General features: G+C 45.4%; 1 protein-coding gene across 2 annotated transcripts in view; it reads right to left on the bottom strand.

Annotated features, from left to right (window-relative positions):
• Window positions 1–1,037: 1,037 nt before the first annotated feature.
• The window catches only part of NSMCE2 (NSE2 (MMS21) homolog, SMC5-SMC6 complex SUMO ligase), a 209,935-nt gene continuing 190,221 nt past the window's right edge, over window positions 1,038–20,751 (bottom strand). For both annotated transcript variants that reach the window (XM_079984528.1, XM_079984529.1), the window contains exons 5-7: window positions 10,055–10,158; window positions 8,732–8,838; window positions 1,038–1,445 (exon numbers count right to left, since the gene is read on the bottom strand). In XM_079984528.1, coding sequence (XP_079840654.1) covers window positions 1,331–1,445; window positions 8,732–8,838; window positions 10,055–10,158 — 326 coding nt within the window. In that variant the 3' untranslated portion in view covers window positions 1,038–1,330. The remainder of the gene's footprint in view (window positions 1,446–8,731; window positions 8,839–10,054; window positions 10,159–20,751) is intronic.

Raw genomic sequence — 20,751 nt, 5'->3', positions numbered from 1 at the left:
GCCCAGAACTGCCCCAGTCAGTGGTCATTGTACCTGGCCTTGATGTGCCTTTGTAACACTTATTTATTTACCGGCGTCTCCCCATAATGTGGGGGTTACGTTTTGGGTACCCATGCACAGAATCGAAAATTGTGTTTAAGTAGGGAGAACCCTCTATAAAACCTCTGAACACCAACTTTTTTCCTGTTCTCCAGAGCTCTCTCCAATCCAGACCAAAATATATGGAGCTGAAGCTTTGGGGCCGGCTGGAGGATGAGCTGGAAAGCGGCTGCTGCTGTGCTACCCCACACACCAGCTGTTAGGCGGGGAAGCTGAACAACCTAAACAAAGCTGTGCTTCGGGTTTCTTTGGGGCTTCCTCTGCCCTCCTTGAAGTCCTCTTTGGGCTCCAGGGAGCCACAAAGACTCTCCAGCTCTCTTCCACTATTTCCTGGTTTGAATCTATTTATTTCCAGGCACTGCACAGTGGTGTAGCGCGGGTTGCCAGCCATGCAGTGGGGGTGGGGAGGGAGGAAAATGGATGGAGTACGCATGTGTATTCAACTGCCTAATTGTGTCCATGCCACCCAGGAGATCACAGCCATAGAGATAGGAAAACAAGAGTTGTTCCATTGTCTGAAGAGGTCACTTTCCAGGTCACGTGGAGAAGCTGTTTTCAACGGGGCTGTATTGAGGCAGAACCGGGTGTTGAAATTTTGTGCCCCTAACAATTCTGCCCCCGGGGCAATGCTACACCACTGGTTACACATATATACAGTTGCATGTGAATCAATTGTAAGTAAGGGGAGGCCTGTATTAATTTCTCCACATTTACATCCTGTCTTTCTTCCCTCACAGAGCCCAAGTGTGGTTCCCAGGTGGTCTCCCATCCAGGCTCTGATCAGACTCAGGCCTGCTTAGCTTTGACACAGAGTTGGCCTTGCATGCCTTCAGACCAGCCTGTTATGGAACTGCAGCGTGAGCCAAGCGTAGGCCTTTCCTTAAAAAGATTTACGGGGTGCTTTGCAACGTGAACTCTTTTACTTAGCAGACTCTGGCAATGAGAAAAATACGTTTTTATTTACAGAACGCAAGACGTCAACTGCTGGGTGACATTTTTAAAAAGGAATTAAAAAACAGGTTGAGTGGCAGCGTTTTACGCCTGGCACTCTCGAAGGAGCAAGGAAAATGCTTTCGGCGACAGGTCAGACCTTCAACTTTGCCTGCAATTGGAATACTTGAAATAACAACCGGTTACACAACCACCTGGCAATCAGCAACTTATCTCAGGCGACCTCTTCTAACATCACATTTTCTTTGTCGTAACAGCCGCTGGGAGTGCCAGCTGACTTCTACTGTGTTGACCGGCTCTGTTTACTCTGACTGTCGATTGCTCTCTTAACGGCTTCATCCGGCACCAGGTCTGATCTCCTGACCGTGAGGTTACTGCAGCCAACCTTGGGGCAGCTGTAAAAAGACAGGGAGAGAAAGTGACCCCAGTAAAATCAGCAGAACGGAATTTCTCACTTTGGTTTACCTTCAGGTCCAGCAGTGGTTTCCACTGGCTACCTACAAGGAATGGGCAATCAAATACAGTGGTAAAGGTAAAGGTAAAGGTACCCCTGCCCGTATGGGCCAGTCTTGACAGACTCTGGGGTTGGTGCGCCCATCTCACTCAAGAGGCCGGGGGCCAGCGCTGTCCGGAGACACTTCCAGGTCACGTGGCCAGCGTGACAAAGCTGCATCTGGCGAGCCAGCGCAGCACACGGAAACGCCGTTTACCTTCCCGCCAGTAAGCGGTCCCTATTTATCTACTTGCACCCGGGGGTGCTTTCGAACTGCTAGGTTGGCCGGCGCTGGGACCGAGCAGCGGGAGCGCACCCCACCGCGGGGATTCGAACCGCCGACCTTCCGATCGGCAAGCCCTAGGCGCTGAGGCTTTTACCCACAGCGCCACCCGCGTCCCTTAAATACAGTGGTACCTCAGGTTAAGTACTTAATTCGTTCCGGAGGTCCGTACTTAACCTGAAATTGTTCTTAACCTGAAGCACCACTTTAGCTAATGGGGCCTCCCACTGCTGCCGCGCCGCCGGAGTCCAATTTCTGTTCTTATCCTGAAGCAAAGTTCTTAACCTGAAGCACTATTTCTGGGTTAGCGGAGTGTGTAACCTGAAGCGTATGTAACCCGAGGTACCACTGTACATAGGGAAGAAGACTGTTTCTGTCCACATTCCCACAGCATTCACCCCAATAGCAAAACACCATTTTCAAATCATAAAGTCTCTGAAACTGACATGCTACCTCTATGTAGCAGATCCAGTGTACTGAATTGTGGTTCAGGATTACAGTGGTACCTCAGGTTACAGACGCTTCAGGTTACAGACTCCGCTAACCCAGAAATAGTACCTCAGGTTAAGAACTTTGCTTCAGGATGAGAACAGAAATCGTGTGGCAGCAGCGGGAGGCCCCATTAGCTAAAGTGGTACCTCAGGTTAAGAACAGTTTCAGGTTAAGAACAGACCTCCAGAACGAATTAAGTTCTTAACCCGAGGTACCACTGTACTGGAATTTTTCAATGTCTACAATCAACACAGAAGAGAAGAACGATTTGATAACGGCGAATAATAAGCTGTTTTTATTCTGACAGCCTTCTGTTTTGCCTAGTTTTCCTCCTCTGCTATGCCGACTTTTTGTAGTGCAATTTGAAAACGTGTTAAAATGTGTTGCCTTTCCTAGGTTCTTTTAGGACTCTTATTTTTCTGAGATCAGCCAGATCAGCAAGGTGCAATGCGATGTTGATCTCCTTCCTTGCTGGGTAGCAGTAATATGTTTTGGGGAGACACATGATGAGGAATGCAATTATCCTGAGCAGGTGGGAATAGATGCCCCCGGGGAGGGTGAATGCGCTGAGATATATGAACATTTCTGCTTGTAGATCAGTCTTAAGTGGAACACAATTTGCCCGTGGTAGTAATAATAGGTAATAGCATTGCAGACTGTAATCTCTGCATATTGTTTTAGGCCTTCAAAGAACTTTACAAACGGCAACTTCTATATTCTCACCCTGCTGATGAATCTGAAGAGACAGGGCGGACAGATAAGAGAAGCAGTTTGCCTTGGGCCGCACTGAGAAACTGCAGCGAAGCAAATGTCATGGGAAATAATCAATTCTCACCAAAACCTCAAACTCTGGCACTTGACACCAACAATATGTTTTTTCGGTCCATGCAAACACCATTCAAGCATGGAGTTTGGTGCAAGGCACAGAATTTCCTTCCCCTTATTATTCTTCACCAGTTGCTTTTAAGAAAAGAAAAAAAATCCAAATTTTGAAGTAGAATTATGCAAAGTTAACAGGGTGCTCTCTACCTGTGGGCTCAAGAGTATTTGTTTTATGAATATGCAAAAGGCTCAGAACTATATTGAAACTAGAGGGAAAACTGCTTTTGCAAAATAGACACTGTGGAAGGGGGTAAGTGAGAGTTGTGGGGGCTTACTTCGACATAGGAGCAAGCCTTTCGTTTTGTGGAAAACACAAAGAAAAGTACCTGACCCATCATGCCTAACCTGAAATGATGCTCAGAGTGTCATTTGGGATTTGGGTGCCTCGTGAAGACGTTCTTATCCCAACAGGCCTTCCCAGAAGGCAATTCCTGGCCTAGTCGCTGTTGATTTTGTAACAGCATAAAGGTATTTTAAATAAGTATGTATATGAATATCAATGTACTGCATCGTGGTTTTTATTTTTGCATATAGCTTTGAGGTTCTTCGTGAATATAAACTGATAAAGGGATTTTAACAACAACAACAACAATAACAACAACAACAGCACAGTGGTACCTCGGGTTAGGAACTTAATTCATTCTGGAGGTCCGTCCTTAACCTGAAACTGTTCTTAACCTGAGGTACCACTTTAGCTAATGGGGCCTCCAGCTGCCACGCGATTTCTGTTCTCATCCTGAAGCAAAGTTCTTAACCTGAGGTACTATTTCTGGGTTAGCGGAGTCTGTAACCTGGTCTGTAACCCGAGGTACCACTGTAATTTATTGCAAAGGAGAAGCTGTATGGGGTGTTTCACAAGAACATAAGAAAAGCCTGCGAGGTCACGTCAATGGCACATCTAGTCCAATATCCTCTTCCCACAGTGGCTGGTCAGATAATCATGTGAAACCCACAGAGAAGCATCTGAGCTCAATAGCACTCCTCCGGACAGTGAAGACAGCACATAGTCACTGTGGCCATCTTTCTTCTGTCTGTCCTGAATCTTCCAACCACAGACCCTCCAAGTGTCCGTATTTTCCAGGGACATCCCTGATTTAGAGAAGCCGTCACCGTTTCTGATTTGACCCCCTGAATGTCCCGCTTTTCCTTAGGGCGTTGCTATTTTCATTGGAGAATTGTTGGAAGGTATGGAGTTATGCGACCCCCCCCCCCCGAGCTAAGGAGATTCGTAACTATACAACCTTTAGGAGACATCTCAAGGCAGCCTTGTATAGGGAAGGTTGTTTTTTTTTAAAAAAAATGTTTATTTCTGTTTTTATATATGTTGGAAGCTGCCCAGAGTGGCTGGGGCAACCCAGTCAGGTGGGTGGGGTAGTAATAATAATAATAATAATAATAATAATAATAATGGAATAGCACGTCCCCATTTTCCTTGGAGAAATGTTGGAAGTTATGCACCCATCCCACTAACCAGGGAACTCAGGAAATCGAAGTTCTGTGAGGGAAATAGGCCTTTCTTAACAACTCTCACTAGCCTGAACTAACAATGCTCCCCAAGAATTCTTTGTGGGAAGCCACAAAGTGTCTGAAGTCATTTAATAGCGCTTTATTTGGATGGTGCAAATGTGGCCTTCAAGGGTTGTTTTTTTTTGGGGGGGGTTGCGGGTTGTACATTTCACACATGAACCTCTTCCCACAGTCAGGAGTTGGACATCCCCCCCGTGTCTTACAACGGCCACCCATACAAAAAGTTGCTCAATATGTACTGGAAACAGTTGTCAAAGACTACAAGGCACAACAACTTGACAACCATTGTTACTGTGTGTGTTGCAACCCAAATTGTTTGAGGCCCCAAACTCTACCGACTGGGGAACCCCAATCCAAATCACTTTTTATTTTTATTTTTGAGGTCCTACTCATCACCCAATGGACCCATTCTGCCTGGGAAGAAGGCACTTTGCCCCAGACTCAGCATTTGGAGCCGAGAGTCAGCAGTCATTACTTCTGCGCTGTGTCTCCTCGCTAGTTGCCTTTGCCTTGGGCGAACCGCGGAGTCTCACCGTTTGGGGTTTGTTTCTTCCAGTCTACAAAGTGGTTAGGGCAATTATGATCTATTTGGCACATGTTTTTGCCAGGATTAATTAATTCTGGTGAAGCGCCTAGGAAGCCTCAAGTCAAAAAGCAAATCTGCGCGACACAGGAATGCCGATGTTACTTGAGCACAGAGATTATTCTCAGCCGTTCGGAGGAGGAAGAAGCTAGGGTGGGGTCATTTAAGGAAGGAGGGAGGGATTTGTGGAAGTGGGATTTTGTTCTTATTTATTTATGGATGCCCATAAGGCCAATTGTACTTTTAAGGTGGCTTAAAATGTAAAAGTACAATACAGTTGCATTTTTTTTAAAAGAAAAAGACAAGCACCCTTAATAATAAAAAGCCAGATAAAATTAAATAAACTCAGGCAGCCCCGAATCAAAACAACTCAAATAACTGGTTCATGCTAAAAGGCAAAACATCTCAAGCAAAGGCCAATGACAATAGGGTTTGTTTGTTTGTTTGTTTGTTTAACTTCCACGAATCCCTGCACTGGTGAGGTTCAATGAAGCCCTTCTCGCAATGTCAGCCAATGTGGTGCAGTGGTTAGAGCACTGGACTAAGCCCTGGGAGACGAGGGTTCAAATCCCCATTCAGCCACGAAGCTCACTGGGTGGCCCTGGGCCAGTCACAGACTTTCCGCCTAACGTACCTTACAGGGTTCTTATGGTGTTGAGCTGGGGAGGCAGAAAAACCCTGAGCTCCTTGCGGGAAAGGTAGAATACAACTGATAAGCAAATAAATTCCAGAGGCATGGGGGCTACCACCGAGAAGGTCTCCTCCCTTGTGCCTGCCATCCTGGTTACTTTCAGAAACAAGCGCGGGAGGAGGGCCTCCATTGATGGTCTTAACAGGCAGGATGTGTGGCAACTAATGGGAGAGGTGTTCCTTCAGATATCTTGCTCCTCATCAGGGCTTCATACACAGAAGTGAGCATCTTATATTGAACTCAGCCAACAAGTTACTTTTAGGAGTGCCATGGCATGATGACATCTAGCTCCACCACCCAGCAACTTGATGGTTGTGCTTTGTGCGAGATGAAGCCTCTGGACCATCTCTATGGGCAGCCCCACATAGAGAACAGGGCCATAGTCCCATCACAGTGTCTCAAACCGATCCATACCACGCAACAGAATGAGGTTGTAGAGTTTTGGAGTGATAAAACAGAGCAGGTCAGAGATACTGACTTTGATCCTGAGATCCATAAGACGAAAAATGCTCAGTCCCCCACCTCCAATCCTTAAAATACCCTCTCTGGAGGATCAGGAGATACTCTGGGTCTGTGAGTTTGGGATGGTGTGTGGGGCTACTGGTGGGAGGTAGGGGCGCCCAAACTTGAGCAGAGGTACCTTGCCTTGCTTTGAGTGAAACGCAGGTAGCAGAAAATCCCTTTCTGTGAACATCTTTGGATCACAGGATCTAAGCCACCATTTTTCAATGCCCTGCATGAAGAATTCTTGCATAACAAAGTACGTTGGGCTACAACATTTCTGCCTGATGTGCCAGCTTTCTGCTTACAAGGGAAACACCCAAGGGAACACTCGAAATGTATGAAGAATACATGTAATAGATGTGCGCGGCCAGAAATTGTGTTTAAAGAGGTGGTGGAACTACTTCAGAAGCTGCCAAAAAGAAGAGCTTGGACATTTCCGCCCGTTCCAGAAAACAAGTCAGAACACAGCACCTCATAACTGTGCAGTGCAGATATTACATTTGCATCCTCACTTTAATATTGCACTAGGTGTTAATTACACCTTGAGATATAAATTACACTTTGCATCACCTGCCACGGGTGGACAGGTGTAGGGCGGAATGGGACAATATTCTGCTCAACTACTCCCTTCCTTTAACCCATTTACACGGGAGGAAGGCTCATCAATGTGACTTACTTCTGAGAAGGCATCTGTAGGACTGCCCTGTCGGCTGCTTTCGAGGTGAGGGCACCCAAAACTTGGGATTTAAAAATGCAGTCAGATCAAGGGCATGATGCCCCTGGAGCTGATCCTCTTGTTTTGTTTTGCTCATGCTGATACTTCAAATAATCCCCCTACTTCCTCCTGGCACTTCCTGAACATTGTCATGTGCTGCAGAAATGCTGGTTTTTCTACGATACACAACGCCTGTCTGCTGTGCATCATCTAGAAAACTTATGGATGTGGCATCGACTCTCCGGCCAACAAAGTACACCTCTCTAGGTAAAGGTAAAGGGACCCCTGACCATTAGGTCCAGTCATGACCAACTCTGGGGCTGCGGCACTCATCTCGCTTTATTGGCCAAGGGAGCCGGCGTGCAGCTTCCGGGTCATGTGGCCAGCATGACTAAGCCGCTTCTGGCGAACCAGAGCAGCGCACAGAAACACAGTTTACCTTCCCACCGGAGCGGTACCTATTTATCTACTTGCACTTTGACGTGCTTTCGAACTGCTAGGTTGGCAGGAGCAGGGACCGAGCAACGGGAGCTCACCCCATCACGGGGATTCGAACCACCGACCTTCTGATCGGCAAGTCCTAGGCTCTGTGGTTTAACCCACAGCGCCACCTGCGTCCCACCTCTCTAGGAATAGTTTAATGAAGAGTAGACTAGAATGGCCCTCAGGACACTCTGTCCAAGCTCTCAGGACCTTCTCCAGGCACCACACCTCTTTTAAAGTTTTTGCAAGCTGGAAAGCAGGGCTTTTTTTAAGCTGGAGCGCACCGGAGCTGCGCTCCAGCACCTCTCAGGTGGGCAGCAGCACCTGACTAGCAAAGTCCCGCTGTGCCTTCGCCTGACAAGGAGACCGTCCCCAAAGCGAATATCCTCTACAGGCACCAAAGAGGAACTCCTCACGTGGGAAAGCTGCCCTGTTCCTCCTTCTTGTGCGCACCAGCCAGAGAGGCAGGGCGGCTAACACACAAATGGGACAGGACGGCATTATGAGTGGACGCATGAAACCGACATGGAAAAAGAAGCGCTCGCCCACCCCAACGCAAGCCCGAAAACTCCGGACACAGCATGCAAAATGAATTGATGTGAATGAGCATAATTTGCAGCAGCTCTGAAGCCACCCTCATTCTCCTGATTGCAAATTGCTTTTAAAATGTTTCAGCATTGCGTTTTACCCTGGAAGTAAGGAAGGGTTGGCAAAATCCAAGAGGCAGCAACAGAGGCCCCAGTTTTCACAGAAAGCACTGCCATGATTGCGTGAATTGCCTCCAAGTGTACAGAAATGTGGACTGTGGTTTTTTTTGGTGTATTCTGTTGGAAGCCACCAAAAGTGGCTGGGGTACAAAAAATAACTACTACTACTACTACTACTACTAATTCTAGGGATAACTTGCTCTGACTTTTTCTCTCAGGGTGAAGAAGCAACCTCCTTTACTTATTTATTAAAAGAACCTAATTTTTTTTTTGTTTTAGAGCTTAGCAAAATTCCCTTCCCCTTTGGTCATGGTTGCTTACCAGGCATTCTTGCCACGGTGTTCCTTGCGTCGGATCAGGTCCAGGATGGCTTCTTCTTCATAGAAGTGCCCACAGACTTTATTCTTGACAGGGTTCTTCATTTCTACCTGAAATAATTAATCCACCTGTGCTTAACAAAGATCTTGATGTGGTTAGCCATGTTCTTAATTGAGCTCCATTGCCATGGAAGATATCTGCTGAGTACCATTTAATAGTCTTGTCCTATTTTTTGATACATTTATTTCATTTGAAACATCTCAAGCCCTATAAAGATACCCACTAGGAACAAAAGCTCCACTTGGAAAGCTTGCTGAAAGAGGAAAAAACCAAGAGTAAAAGTAAAAATAGCCAACATAACTTAAAAAGTAAATATAGGAAAAATAAGGCACAGGCAAACTCGGCCCTCCAGATGTTTTGGGACTACAACTCCCATCATCCCTGACCACTGGTCCTGTTAGCTAGGGATCATGGGAAATGTAGTCCCAAAACATCTGGAGGGCCGAGTTTGCCTATGCCTGGTCTATTGCTCTGTGTGTGTGTGTGTGTATGTGTGTGTGTGTGTGTGTCTACTGTACTGTGTTTGTGTGTGTTCAATGCAGTAGCACCTCCCTCCTGACCTCGGTGTTGCTGCAGCTCAGCCAGAGGGCACGAGGCAGGGTGGTGATGTCCAGGCTGCATGAACGCCCTAGCAAGAGTGCTGGATTGACTCCACCAATATGCCCACAAAGCCCCAGCCATGCCGCCACCTTGCCACAGCCCAGCCTGGTTCAGGTGAGCATCAGTGATGCTGGCGTAGTGAGGGGAGTCCTGTGGTTCTGCATTAATGCCTTGACTGCTATGGATAACACAAGCTGCTACCCTCAGAAGCTTAAGGCCAGGCAGATGAATAGAACAGGAGGAAGACAGAGACTGCAGAGTCAAAGTCAACAGCAGAAGACAAGGAGGGGAAGATGAGAGAAGGAAATAGGAGAAAGGGGCAAATTAGCATTAACACATTTACATTCTAATCAGTACTGGGACAGTTACTTCCCTCTTCTAGGGCTTCCCAAACTAGGGTCTCCAGCTATTTTTGGACTACAACTCCCATTGTCCCAACTAGCAGGGATCAGGGATGATGGGAATTGTAGTCCAAAAACAGCTGGAGACCTAAGTTTGGGAAACCCTGCTCTGGTGTGACAGTCCAGGCTTTGCCCAAAGCATTTAACCATAGGCAACTGACACATCCATCTACAACAAAAAATTGATGTCGTGAGCAGAGGTGAAGTGGTAACTAATGAAGCCACCATGAATGTTCCCCATCAGGTATGAGGGTGTGTTGCCTACCTGTGTGATGGGGCACACAAAGTTCATCTGACTTTGCGTCACTGCAAGGTCCTCATCAACCTGTTCAAGCGGCGAGCTCTTTTCCCCATCTGACTGGACACCGACTGCAACATAAACGAGAGGGTGGAAGACCACTCAGTTACAGACATGGCTGCCATCGTGACATTCAGATCTTTGGACTGCGCCACCCCCTGTGGAGGTCTACCTTGCGACAACCTGGAGGAGGGCCTTTTCTACTGAAACATTATTATTACCAGTTCATAAGCCACTTAACAGCCCAAGGCAATCAAAGAGATGTGCAACAGCAAGAGAAAAATGGCATAAAGTACAAAAAAATGCAATTATTAAATTTACTTCCAACAGCGACAACAAGACCATTCCTCTATAACCAGGCCTTGGGCTGATGAAACAATCTAAGGCCTTTTAAATATGTTTGTGGTGGGGCTATAGGTGTGCGTTATTATGTATTTTGTGTTCTCATTTTGTCTTTTCATGCTGTAAACCACCTTGTGATTTTCAGATGACGGGAGGTATATAAATTTCATAAATAAAATGAAAACCACATCTTGTGGGCATTGCAACTACCGTATTTCTTGCTCTATAAGCCACTTTTTCCCTCCTAAAAAGTAAGGGGAAATGTGTGTGCGTCTTATGGAGCGAATGCAGGCTGTGCAGCTATCCCAGAAGCCAGAACAGCAAGAGGGATTGCTGCTTTCACTGCGTAGTGATCCCTCTTGCTGTTCTGGCTTCTGAGATTCAGAATTTTTTTTTCTTGTTTTCCTCCTCCAAAAACTAGGTGCGCCTTGTCGTCTGGTGCGTCTTATAGAGCGAAAAATACGGTAGTTCCTTTTGGCTCTCAAACCACCCAGAAGCAGCCCTAGTTCTCTGTGTCATCTCATTTCCACAATTTCCAGGATAATTTTGCCATCTGAGTAGCTTCCCATAATTTAGTACTAAAAGCACTGGAGACTTCTGGGATTGTCATGGCTGGCACATGCAATTACAAGATGCTTGTGCCTACCAGCACAACGGACATGTCTCACTCTTTAAATCTTGCGATGTAATATTAATGATAACTTATACTACCCGGGTTTCTAAATGGCTGCTCGCCTGTGGCACGCTAAGGAGCTCCTCAAGCGACACAGCTAGAAACCTTCTGTAAACTGAAGAAGAATTGAGACCCTCTTTCCTTTTTAGTGTAGCACAAATGAGAAGTATAAGAAAGTGGGCTATTAAAAACAAAGTTGTCTAGCTACTTCCATGGACTTGTTTGCAAAGCTGTACCACGCTAAGGGGGTGGAAGCTTCTAGAAACCGCACACTGATGAATTACTTACTTCTTGCAGCACTAGGGTTGTTTACACACACACACACACACACACACAGCCATTCGGGCTTAATTTTTGTAATAAAACGAACCAGGTCTACAGAATACAGCGACTTTCCTTCCCCGCTGCAGTTTGGCCAGAGTTATAGAACAGAACTGCACTGTGTATGTGTGTTACGCAACCGCTTTCATTCGGAGACACATCCTTCCTTCTCCTCTGCCAAATAAAATCCATTTCTCTTATTTCCTTACAGTCCTTTATGGTGGCCAATCATCTCCTGGGCAGAACTGAGGCTCAAGACAAATGCTGGCTAACCGACCATATACAGAGACGGTGTTGAAAGGAAGTAAAAAATAAAATAAAAAAATCAATCCTCAAGCATGTTGCAGGAAAGATTTGGGGCTGTGTATCTGCCAGGAAGAAAAAGTGCAGAATGTGCAACTCAATGCAGATGCCAGATTCTGGAGAAATTTGACTCCCATTAAGTAATTTTTTTGTTTTTTTAGAATCCCCTGCCGGTGGTGAAACTTGTTGGGTGGCTTAGGGCGTCACTATCTCTCAGCCTTTCCTACCCCACAGGGTTGTTGTGAGGATAAATGTAACCTGGGGGGAACCCTGTGTGCTACCCTGAGTTCCTTGGCGAGATAAAATTGTACTGAATCAGGGATGGGGAATCTGTGCCCTTCCAACTATTCTTGAGCTAGCCCCAGACACAGAACACTCGCCAAAACACCATTGGCCATGTTGGATAGGGCAGAATGGGATTTAATGCCCAACAACATCTAAAGGGTGACAAGTTTAAATAAATACAGGTGGTGACTATTTTAGGCAAGTCCAATTGACGCATGGCCACCAACACGCGGCCCTTTTGGACCCGGAAGAAGGCAGAATAAATGGCATGTTTGTCTGTCTAAGGCAGAGGTTTTCAACCTTTTAGGGTGCCCGGCTCCCTTGACCAACTTTCTGTCTGTGACTCCTCTATGCGGCTCAGGAGCCGTTATGTCACCCCTTGCCTGTAGAGCTGGCAGCCTCTCTGTCCTTTTCAAACAACCTCCCTTGTGGAGTGTTCCCCCAGGCTCGTCTTCTTTGGAGTCCTCCGTGCAGATGTTGCCCCATGTCTCTTAGCTGCCCCCCAACCCATCCCAAAGAGCTACCTCCTCACACTGCCCCACAGGGGCATGGGACTTGTCTGTCCATTCCCAACAGCAAGGGTTGATAGACTGGCCTGGCTGGGCTCCCTCGCCCGCTTGCTTGCTTACTCTCCACCCCCATCGTTCTGCCCGAACGCTGAGGTCCAGCACCGAGGGCCTTCTGGTGGTTCCCTCACTGCGAGAAGCAAAGTTACAGGGAACCAGGCAGAGGGCCTTCTTGGTGGTGGTGCCTGCCCTGTGGAACACACTCCCATCAGATGTCAAAGAGATAAACAACTACCTGACATTTAGAAGACATCAGGGAAGTTTTTAATGTGTGACATTTTAATGTATTTTTAATCTTTATTGGAAGCCGCCCAGAGATGGGCGGGGTACAAATAATAAATTATTATTATTATTACTCTGAGACCGCCTCGGCTCCTGGCAATCAGGACCCCCTGGCCAGCCCCAGAGGCAACATTCGCCTGGGGAGTTTGTAGTTGGGGCTGCTGCAACAAACAGCTGTGCAAGCCTTTGGGAGGCAGAGACAGGAAAAGGCATCAGAGGAGGGAGGGAAGGAAAGACGGACAGAGGCCAGTGTTGCCTGCGGCACCCCTGACCATCATCCAAGTTAGCCTAGGGTACCACAGCACACTGGTTGAAAACCTCTGGTCTAAGGGATAACACCCTCCAAAACACAACATAGTCAAAGAAAATGGTCACCACTTGCTTCCAGGATGCCAGCGTTGTAGACTTTTGAGCAACAGCCCCAAAATGCCAATCTGGCTGGAATCTGGCCTTAGCTATGCGAGTTCCATAGTTTAAATGCGGTCCCATCCTAGATTTGCAAAGCGGCATACTGATATCGGCAGTTTTATTTTCAGTTCCTTTCCTGATGATCCCTAGCACGGGGTTTGCCTTTTTCAGGGCCGCAGCAGGCCAGGTTGAAGTGGACATCTGTTGTAAGCCACTTTTGGCTCAGCTCAGTGTGGAAGGCAGCATATCATTAATCTGAATCCATCAATCAACAACAAGAGGGAGGCTGTAAGGTTTCTCAGCCACGATCTAGCCAGTGTTGTCTATTTGGGTGCGTAGTGATTCTCTTTCCCAAGTATGCAACCTGAATCCTTTTAGCCAAAGATCTTGGGGATTTGATCTGGGACTGCCCACATAGAAAACACACATTGCACCACTGAGCTCATCCTTCTATCTAGTTTGCGAAGTGAGAAGAGGCAGCAGTTTCATCTTACTGTGGTGCATGTTGCAACAATTGCTCAAGGAGAATATGCAGAGCTCTTGTGGACTTGGTTGCAGAGAGCTCCTAACTCAGTTACTGCCTCCAAAGCAGATGTTCTAAGGGACAAGCGTGCATTATCAGCAAAACACAGATAAGCGGATTATTGGTTGCATAGGACAAAAGATTATGCAGATGAGCAGAGATTTGCAGGATACTGCTTTCTTCCAGGGAGGGAGTCTGCATTTTCTGCGCAAAGTAAGGGAGCCTGAGAAGTCCAGTTTCTGGGAATTACGAAGCAAACTGTCCTAAATCTGCGCCTCTTCAACTAATGCACAGACCGTATATGTAACCAGAACCTTCAATGCAATATATTTTAATGTTGCAATAGTGCCATTCAAATTCGATCACAGCTGAAGGACCACAGGCGATAGTTTGATAGACAGGATAAAGGTAAAGGTAAAGGGATCCCTGACCATTAGGTCCAGTCGTGGCTGACTCTGGGGTTGTGGCGCTTATCTTGCTTTACTGGCCGAGGGAGCCGGCATACAGCTTCCGGGTCATGTGGCCAGCATGACTAAACCGCTTCTGGCAAACCAGAGCAGCGTACGGAAACGCCGTTTACCTTCCCGCCGGAGCAGTACCTATTTATCTACTTGTACATTGACGTGCTTTCGAACTGCTAGTTTGGCAGGAACTCAGACTGAGCAATGGGAGCTCACTCCGTCGCGGGGATTCGAACTGCCAACCTTCTGATCACCAAGCCCAAGAGGCTCTGTGGTATATGGAAGCTTTTAATGTGTAATGTTTTACTATGTTTTTATATATGCTGGAAGCCGCCCAGAGGTTGATAACAACAACAACAACAACAACATTTCGAATGGATCTAAATCATCTGTGTCTTGCAAGAATTCCTGCAGCTGCCCCACCATGACACCCCCCCCGCTCCCCCCCCCAAAGTGGACATTGGCAACTGGCCGCTAGCTGTTCCAATCCAAAGGCTCTAGAGCTGGTATTATTAGTATTATTTCTTCCACATACAAGGTGATGTACATTTTTTTAAAAAAGCCACAAAAAAACCCAAGCCCCATAGCAGATAAATTTAAAAAGCATTGCACAGTCAACATCCGTGGCAGAGCCCTATTCATCCAGCTGTTCCAGAATTTTGCACAGTTAAGATGCGGAGAACATTTAGAATCATCCAGGTTCTTCTGGAGTAACGCAAGCCTATAAACAAAGCCTGAATTAGCAGCTGTGTCTTCACTGTATATTTTGACTGTGGGTAAAACTCATGGCTTATTTCTTAACTGTTTCTGATATGACCCAATCATTCTTTTCATCTTTCTCTTGAGTGAGAATATAAGGAGTTGCAAAAGAAAGCAAGGCACTTTTTTTTTTTTTTACAGCTTCAAAGCATTTATGGGACACAAGCTTACACCTGGAATTGGATTTCAACAGTTGCAAAAGCCCTCAGGTTTCTATACTGCCTAGGTTCCCTTTTGCATGGCTTTCAAAACAAGTCCAGCATGGTTTTCGAAGTAAGTTCTAACCATGGTTTCAAAAACTGATCTCTTCCCTGCCCCCCCAGCCGTGTGACTGTCTCCACAACAAAATTTCTGATGCCTCGAAAATGTTTGCCATACCTAAAATGCTGATATTGCAATATTAGCACTCAAAAAAGAGTTTGAACACAGTTCCCCAGGAATTTCTACTATACAAGCCCCGTTGAGATGAACGGAAACACGCCAGTGCAGATAGAGGAAAACTTCATAGGGCTGAGGTTGCAATCCTGCACACGTTTACCTTGGAGTAGGTTTCATTGAATGTGGTGGGTCTTAAATTCTGAGTAAGCATTCATAGGATTGCCCTCTAAGCCATTATTAACACAAATTGATATATTTCATTCACATCAAATTCATTTTCTTTCATCTCAGTTGCCTGTCTTTCTAAAGGTATTTTATCTAAAAATGCTCCCTATGGCACAATCTGCTGGGTTACGCAGTGTAGGATGAAGCAGATCTCAGATGAAGCAGTCTCTCAGCCCCACAGAGTGTTTGTTGTGGGGGAGGAAGGGAAAGGAGAATGTTAGCCACTTTGAGACTCCTTTGGGTAGTGATAAAGCAGGATATCAAATCCAAACTCTTCTTCTTCTTCTGCTACACATCCTGACTCAATACTGGCTGATGCCAGTGTAAGTCTCAAAAAGGGTGTTCCAGGGGTGTGGCAGGGGCAGTGCCAGAGAGAGGGGAATTGGGCTGGATCCTAAGCCCATTCAGCTTGCTTGCATGAGCTGGCAACCTGGTACAGAACACTGTTTTACAGGCTTGTTTTTCCTCTGCCAGACTTAGGCAAAGGAGCAGCAGAAGCAGCCCTAGTGAATGAACCTGATTTTGGATCTGGTGTTACTTTTTGCTGGCTTAATTTACACCGGCATGCTTTACGCCAGCTTATTGCACATTGTGTTTTCTCTCGCTCCCGCCCTCAGTCAAAGATAACAGCTTTCCCCTGCCATTCTCCTTTTTCCACCCGCAGCAACTGCTATTCAAAGGTATACTGCTCCAGAGCAGGGAAGATCCATTTAGTTCCATGGCTAATAGCCATTGATAACACAGTTCCTCCACAAATTTGTCTAACCCGTTTCATAGATTATAAAAGCTGTATTGATCTGTTAATCATGACAGGACTTTTGCTTTCATTGTGATGCTTAGCTTATTTTTTTAGTTGCTGCTTCTTTAACAGTGTTTTGCAGATTGCAATTGTTTCGCCGATTCCCCCCCCCCCAATTTTTTAAATTGATTTTCCAGAAATTTAAAACAAACAAACATACATACATACATACATACATACATCCTATTTGTAATTAAACCAATCTTTGTAACATTCTTAAGTGACTTCCCCTAATCCCCTTGGTTGAATTTCATTATATATCATTTTAACAGTTTTCCAAAATCGAGTTTCTCAAAAAATTAACTTGATCACTTCATTCTTTCTAAATTAGCTTTAAACATCTTAAATCCTATCCTTACATATTTAAGTCTTAAGGCTATTTAATATTTGCAAGCTTTTCCAATTAAGTTATCTTAACATATTTAGCTAAATGTTTCACCAATTATTTGCTAATTATTCTTTATGATTTATATAGTGGTACTTGTGACGTGCTATTATGTTCTATTACGCTAATGTTATTTATTGGTTTGTGAGCTGCTTTGGGATTCATCTGAATAAAAAGCGGGGTAGAAATGTAATCTATCAATCTATCTATTTATCTGTCTATCTGGGTCTGACAATCTTAATAACTCAAGCAAATGGAACCTCCAGTTCTGACATCTGACCACATTTCGAGGGGAGCAGATGGTTTGAATGATGCACTGTAAATAAATACAGTCATAATTAGCTTCTGAGAACATTTGTGGTTTCTCTGTATGGCTAAACTGTTACATCTCAAGTTGCGCTTCTGGTTCAGAAACAAATGTTGCCAGCATCAACACGGGGCACTGTCAGTGTGCCTTATAACAGGTGCCAAGATTTGACAGATGTCTGACTTTCAAAATCCCATCACAATTTCGAGAGACAGCTGTACGTTTAGATAGCAAGCTTGCCTTCAGACCTGTCTTTTACTAATATTACTAAGGTTGGCAAGGGCCAAGGCTCAGGAGCTCTAGGACTCCAGGGCTGGTAAAGAACCCAGTCTGAGATCCCAGTAATCTGTGTAGACAAGACTGGGTTAGATGTAAGACAGCTTTCTGTGTTCCTGTATTCCTACTCTTAAAACTGCTTTGTTAGCATCCTGCGTTTCCATGATGAAGGGGCAGCCCAGTTTTCCCTAGGGGCCATGGGAACTGTTCTCTACCTGTTGAGCATCATATTTAGCTCCATTTTTGTTCTTGTTCCTAAAAAGGATACGAGAGATCCAAATACCACTAGAGATACCAGCATGCATTTGTGTGTGTGTGTGTGTGTGTGTGTGTAACAGATACACATAACATCAATTTGATGTCCAAGACTGCTTCTTTTATTTCCTCCCCATACTTTTTTCCTATTCACATATTTTGTTTTTAAGATTGTAAGCTTGAGCACAGGGACTGTGCCATTTTTACGAGCTGGTAAGCTTTTCTGTCTGAAGAGGAAGATATTAATGTTTTGAATGAATGAATGCACACACACATAAATGGGCACAAAGACAACTTTGCTCTGAGGATGTCTTTGTGAACTCGAAACTCTATCAGCATGTTCTCTTTCTAACCTAATCAGTTTCCAGAGGGTTAGACGCATTAGCCCGTAGCAGCAAAAAATAACAGGAAGTCTTGTGACAATTTCTTTTTCTTTTTTTAATGGTGTAAGTTTTCATGGACTGGAGTCTAGTTCAAGATAAATCTGATGAAGTGGACTCCAGTCCATGAAATCTTATGCCATAAAACATCTGATAGGTGCAACAAGACGCTGTCACTGAGCCTAACTGAATGTCTGCTGCAATTTACAGCTTTCTTCCCAAATTTGAAAAAAAATAATGTGCAGGATTGGAACAGAATAGCTACAGATTTTTCTTTGCTTTTTAATATTCAGACTGAGGAAGAGTGAAGAGTCCTGCGTTCAAAGCTTGCATTCAAGACACTACTTGCTCAAAGGCAAACATGGATAGAGGGACCTTTGTTCTCTCTAATCCATCAGAGGAGGACTGAAGCCCTTTTTTTCAAAATATAGAGCAATACACCAATATTTGGATTTGCAAAAGTGAATCACCTACTCGGACTGCTCACAGATAAAAGGAGTGAAATTTAAAAATAAACTCTGCGCTGGGGACCACACCTGTATGAAGAATCAGGGTTTCACAATTCAGATGCACAGGGAAGAATGACTGACTTATCAGTGCCCCTCCCAAAGCAGTAACACAGTCATCAGAGGAGAAGATTTTACAGGAGATTGCTCAGGTCAGTTCAGAAAGAGGTCAGCATCAAAAGAATGCACGGTGGGGCATCGGCCCCAAAAGGACAAGAGCCCCCAGGACCTGACACTCCCCCCCATTGCGACTTGCTTGCTATTTTGCCTACCCCCCTTTCTTGCTCTGGCCCAGAGAGGCTACCTTCCCAAGGACCCTCCAGAACCTGGAGCCAAAACAGGTCCCAAGGATATGAAATAGGCACGGTTCTTTCAATTCCTCAACCCTTCCATTAAACCCAACACACTACGATCTAAGTAACAGCAGAGTGCTGGGATGCCCGTTGTTCAAGTTCAATTTCTGAAAGCTGCATTTGCTAAGGACGCTGGGAAATTGGTTTTCTGGGCCCTCCCATTTCACAAGAGCCCAGGTCCCATCTTGCCAATATTCAAGGCAAGGGTTCTTCATTCCCCGAGAGTCTTCTTTGGCAGCTGCGTATTTTATATTTTAACATATACAATTGAGGTTCATGGAAGCATAAATGATTTAGTCCAGACGCAATACTTAAGTGTAGTTCAAGCTTTTGCTCTAATCTTCAGTTAGCCAGGGTTCCTGCTTTTGTTTATGGTCAATCTTAACTATGGTCTAGCAAAGCAAAACTGAGTCGGAAGCTATGGTTTAGAGTTGGCTCGTTTCCTAAACCACTGTTAAGACAAACCACGGTTTGTCTGTTTCAGATGTAACGGCAAATGGTAGTTAGTTGCAAACGGAAGCAAAAGCTCCCCATTTTCTTGCACCACGACAAGGAAAGGGAGGGGAGAGGGAGCTCATGAGCCCAAGGTCCATTCCTATTAAAACTAAACTATAGTTTAACATTACGCCTAAACCCAGCCAATGTAAAACATGAAGGCAGCAAACCTGTTAGGAAACATGTCTGAAATGGGCACACCAACCAGAGACCTCTCCTTGCTTATGGCCTCCTGTCAAGTGAGCACCTGGCACCAAACCTGAGTACAATGTGTATTACAGGAAATCTGAATTCCCCGCTCCCCATCGTGAAGCCACTGGCAAACATGGATGAAGCATGGGCTAGCATCTTGAGTAGTGTGCGAAGCAGTCTTTTTTGTTTGGAATTTACAGCAAATCAGCAGCTAAAAAGAGTTGCCCTCTTAATGGTAAAGGTAAAGAGACCCCTGACCATTAGGTCCAGTCGTGACCGACTCTGGGGTTGCAGCGCTCATCTCGCTTTACTGGCTGAGGGAGCCGGTGTACTCCGGGTCATGTGGCCAGCATGACTAAGCCGCTTCTGGTGAACCAGAGCAGCGCACGGAAACGCCATTTACCTTCCCGCTGGAGCGATACCTATTTATCTGCTTGCACTTTGACGTGCTTTCAAACTGCTAGGTAGGCAGGAGCAGGGACCGAACAACGGGAACTCACCCCATTGAGGGGATTCGAACCGCCAACCTTCTGATCGGGAAGTCCTAGGCTCTGTGGTTTAACCCACAGCGCTAATGGTATGTGCAAGCATATAGTTACTCAGTTTTCTCAGAAGCTAAAACTATGGTTGAAAGAAATGGTTGGTCCATATGTTACAAGAAGCAGGGAATGCGCGAGCAAAAGTAACTTCAATGCCTGCTTTTTCCATTTCTCGTGCACCCTAAGTTGTAGATCTCCCTTCCGCACAAGGTGTATTTAGTATCTCTGCCATATAGCTTTTGCCATATTGAAATTGAAATACTTTATTGTCACTTGTACAACTTGTATACAGTGAGATTACATGAAGATTCCATATGCTGAAGGTGTCTTCTCCCCCCATCCCGGCCTTCGACAGTTAAGTTACTTTGCTACGTGGGGATAAGTCCTTTCTCGAACTTATACTGAGCCTCCTGGTACCAAGCCAATGGGCCCATCTTGTTCTCACTGTGGCCTGTTCCATTTGGAATGGTCTTAACTTGTTTTATAGCTGTAACAGTTTTACCTGCTCATATATATATATATATATATATATATATATATATATATAGCATACGGTTGTAACCCGTCCTGGGAAATTATTGTGAAGGAAGGGAAATAAAACTTATAAATAAACAAACCCATGAGCCCTGGCATCAGCAGGAGCTGACTGTG

Source organism: Podarcis cretensis (genome assembly GCF_951804945.1).
Source record: "Podarcis cretensis genome assembly, chromosome: 7".
Classification (NCBI taxonomy): domain Eukaryota; kingdom Metazoa; phylum Chordata; class Lepidosauria; order Squamata; family Lacertidae; genus Podarcis; species Podarcis cretensis.
Note: the sequence above shows the minus strand (reverse complement) of the source record. Positions and strands in the feature narration are given on the sequence as shown.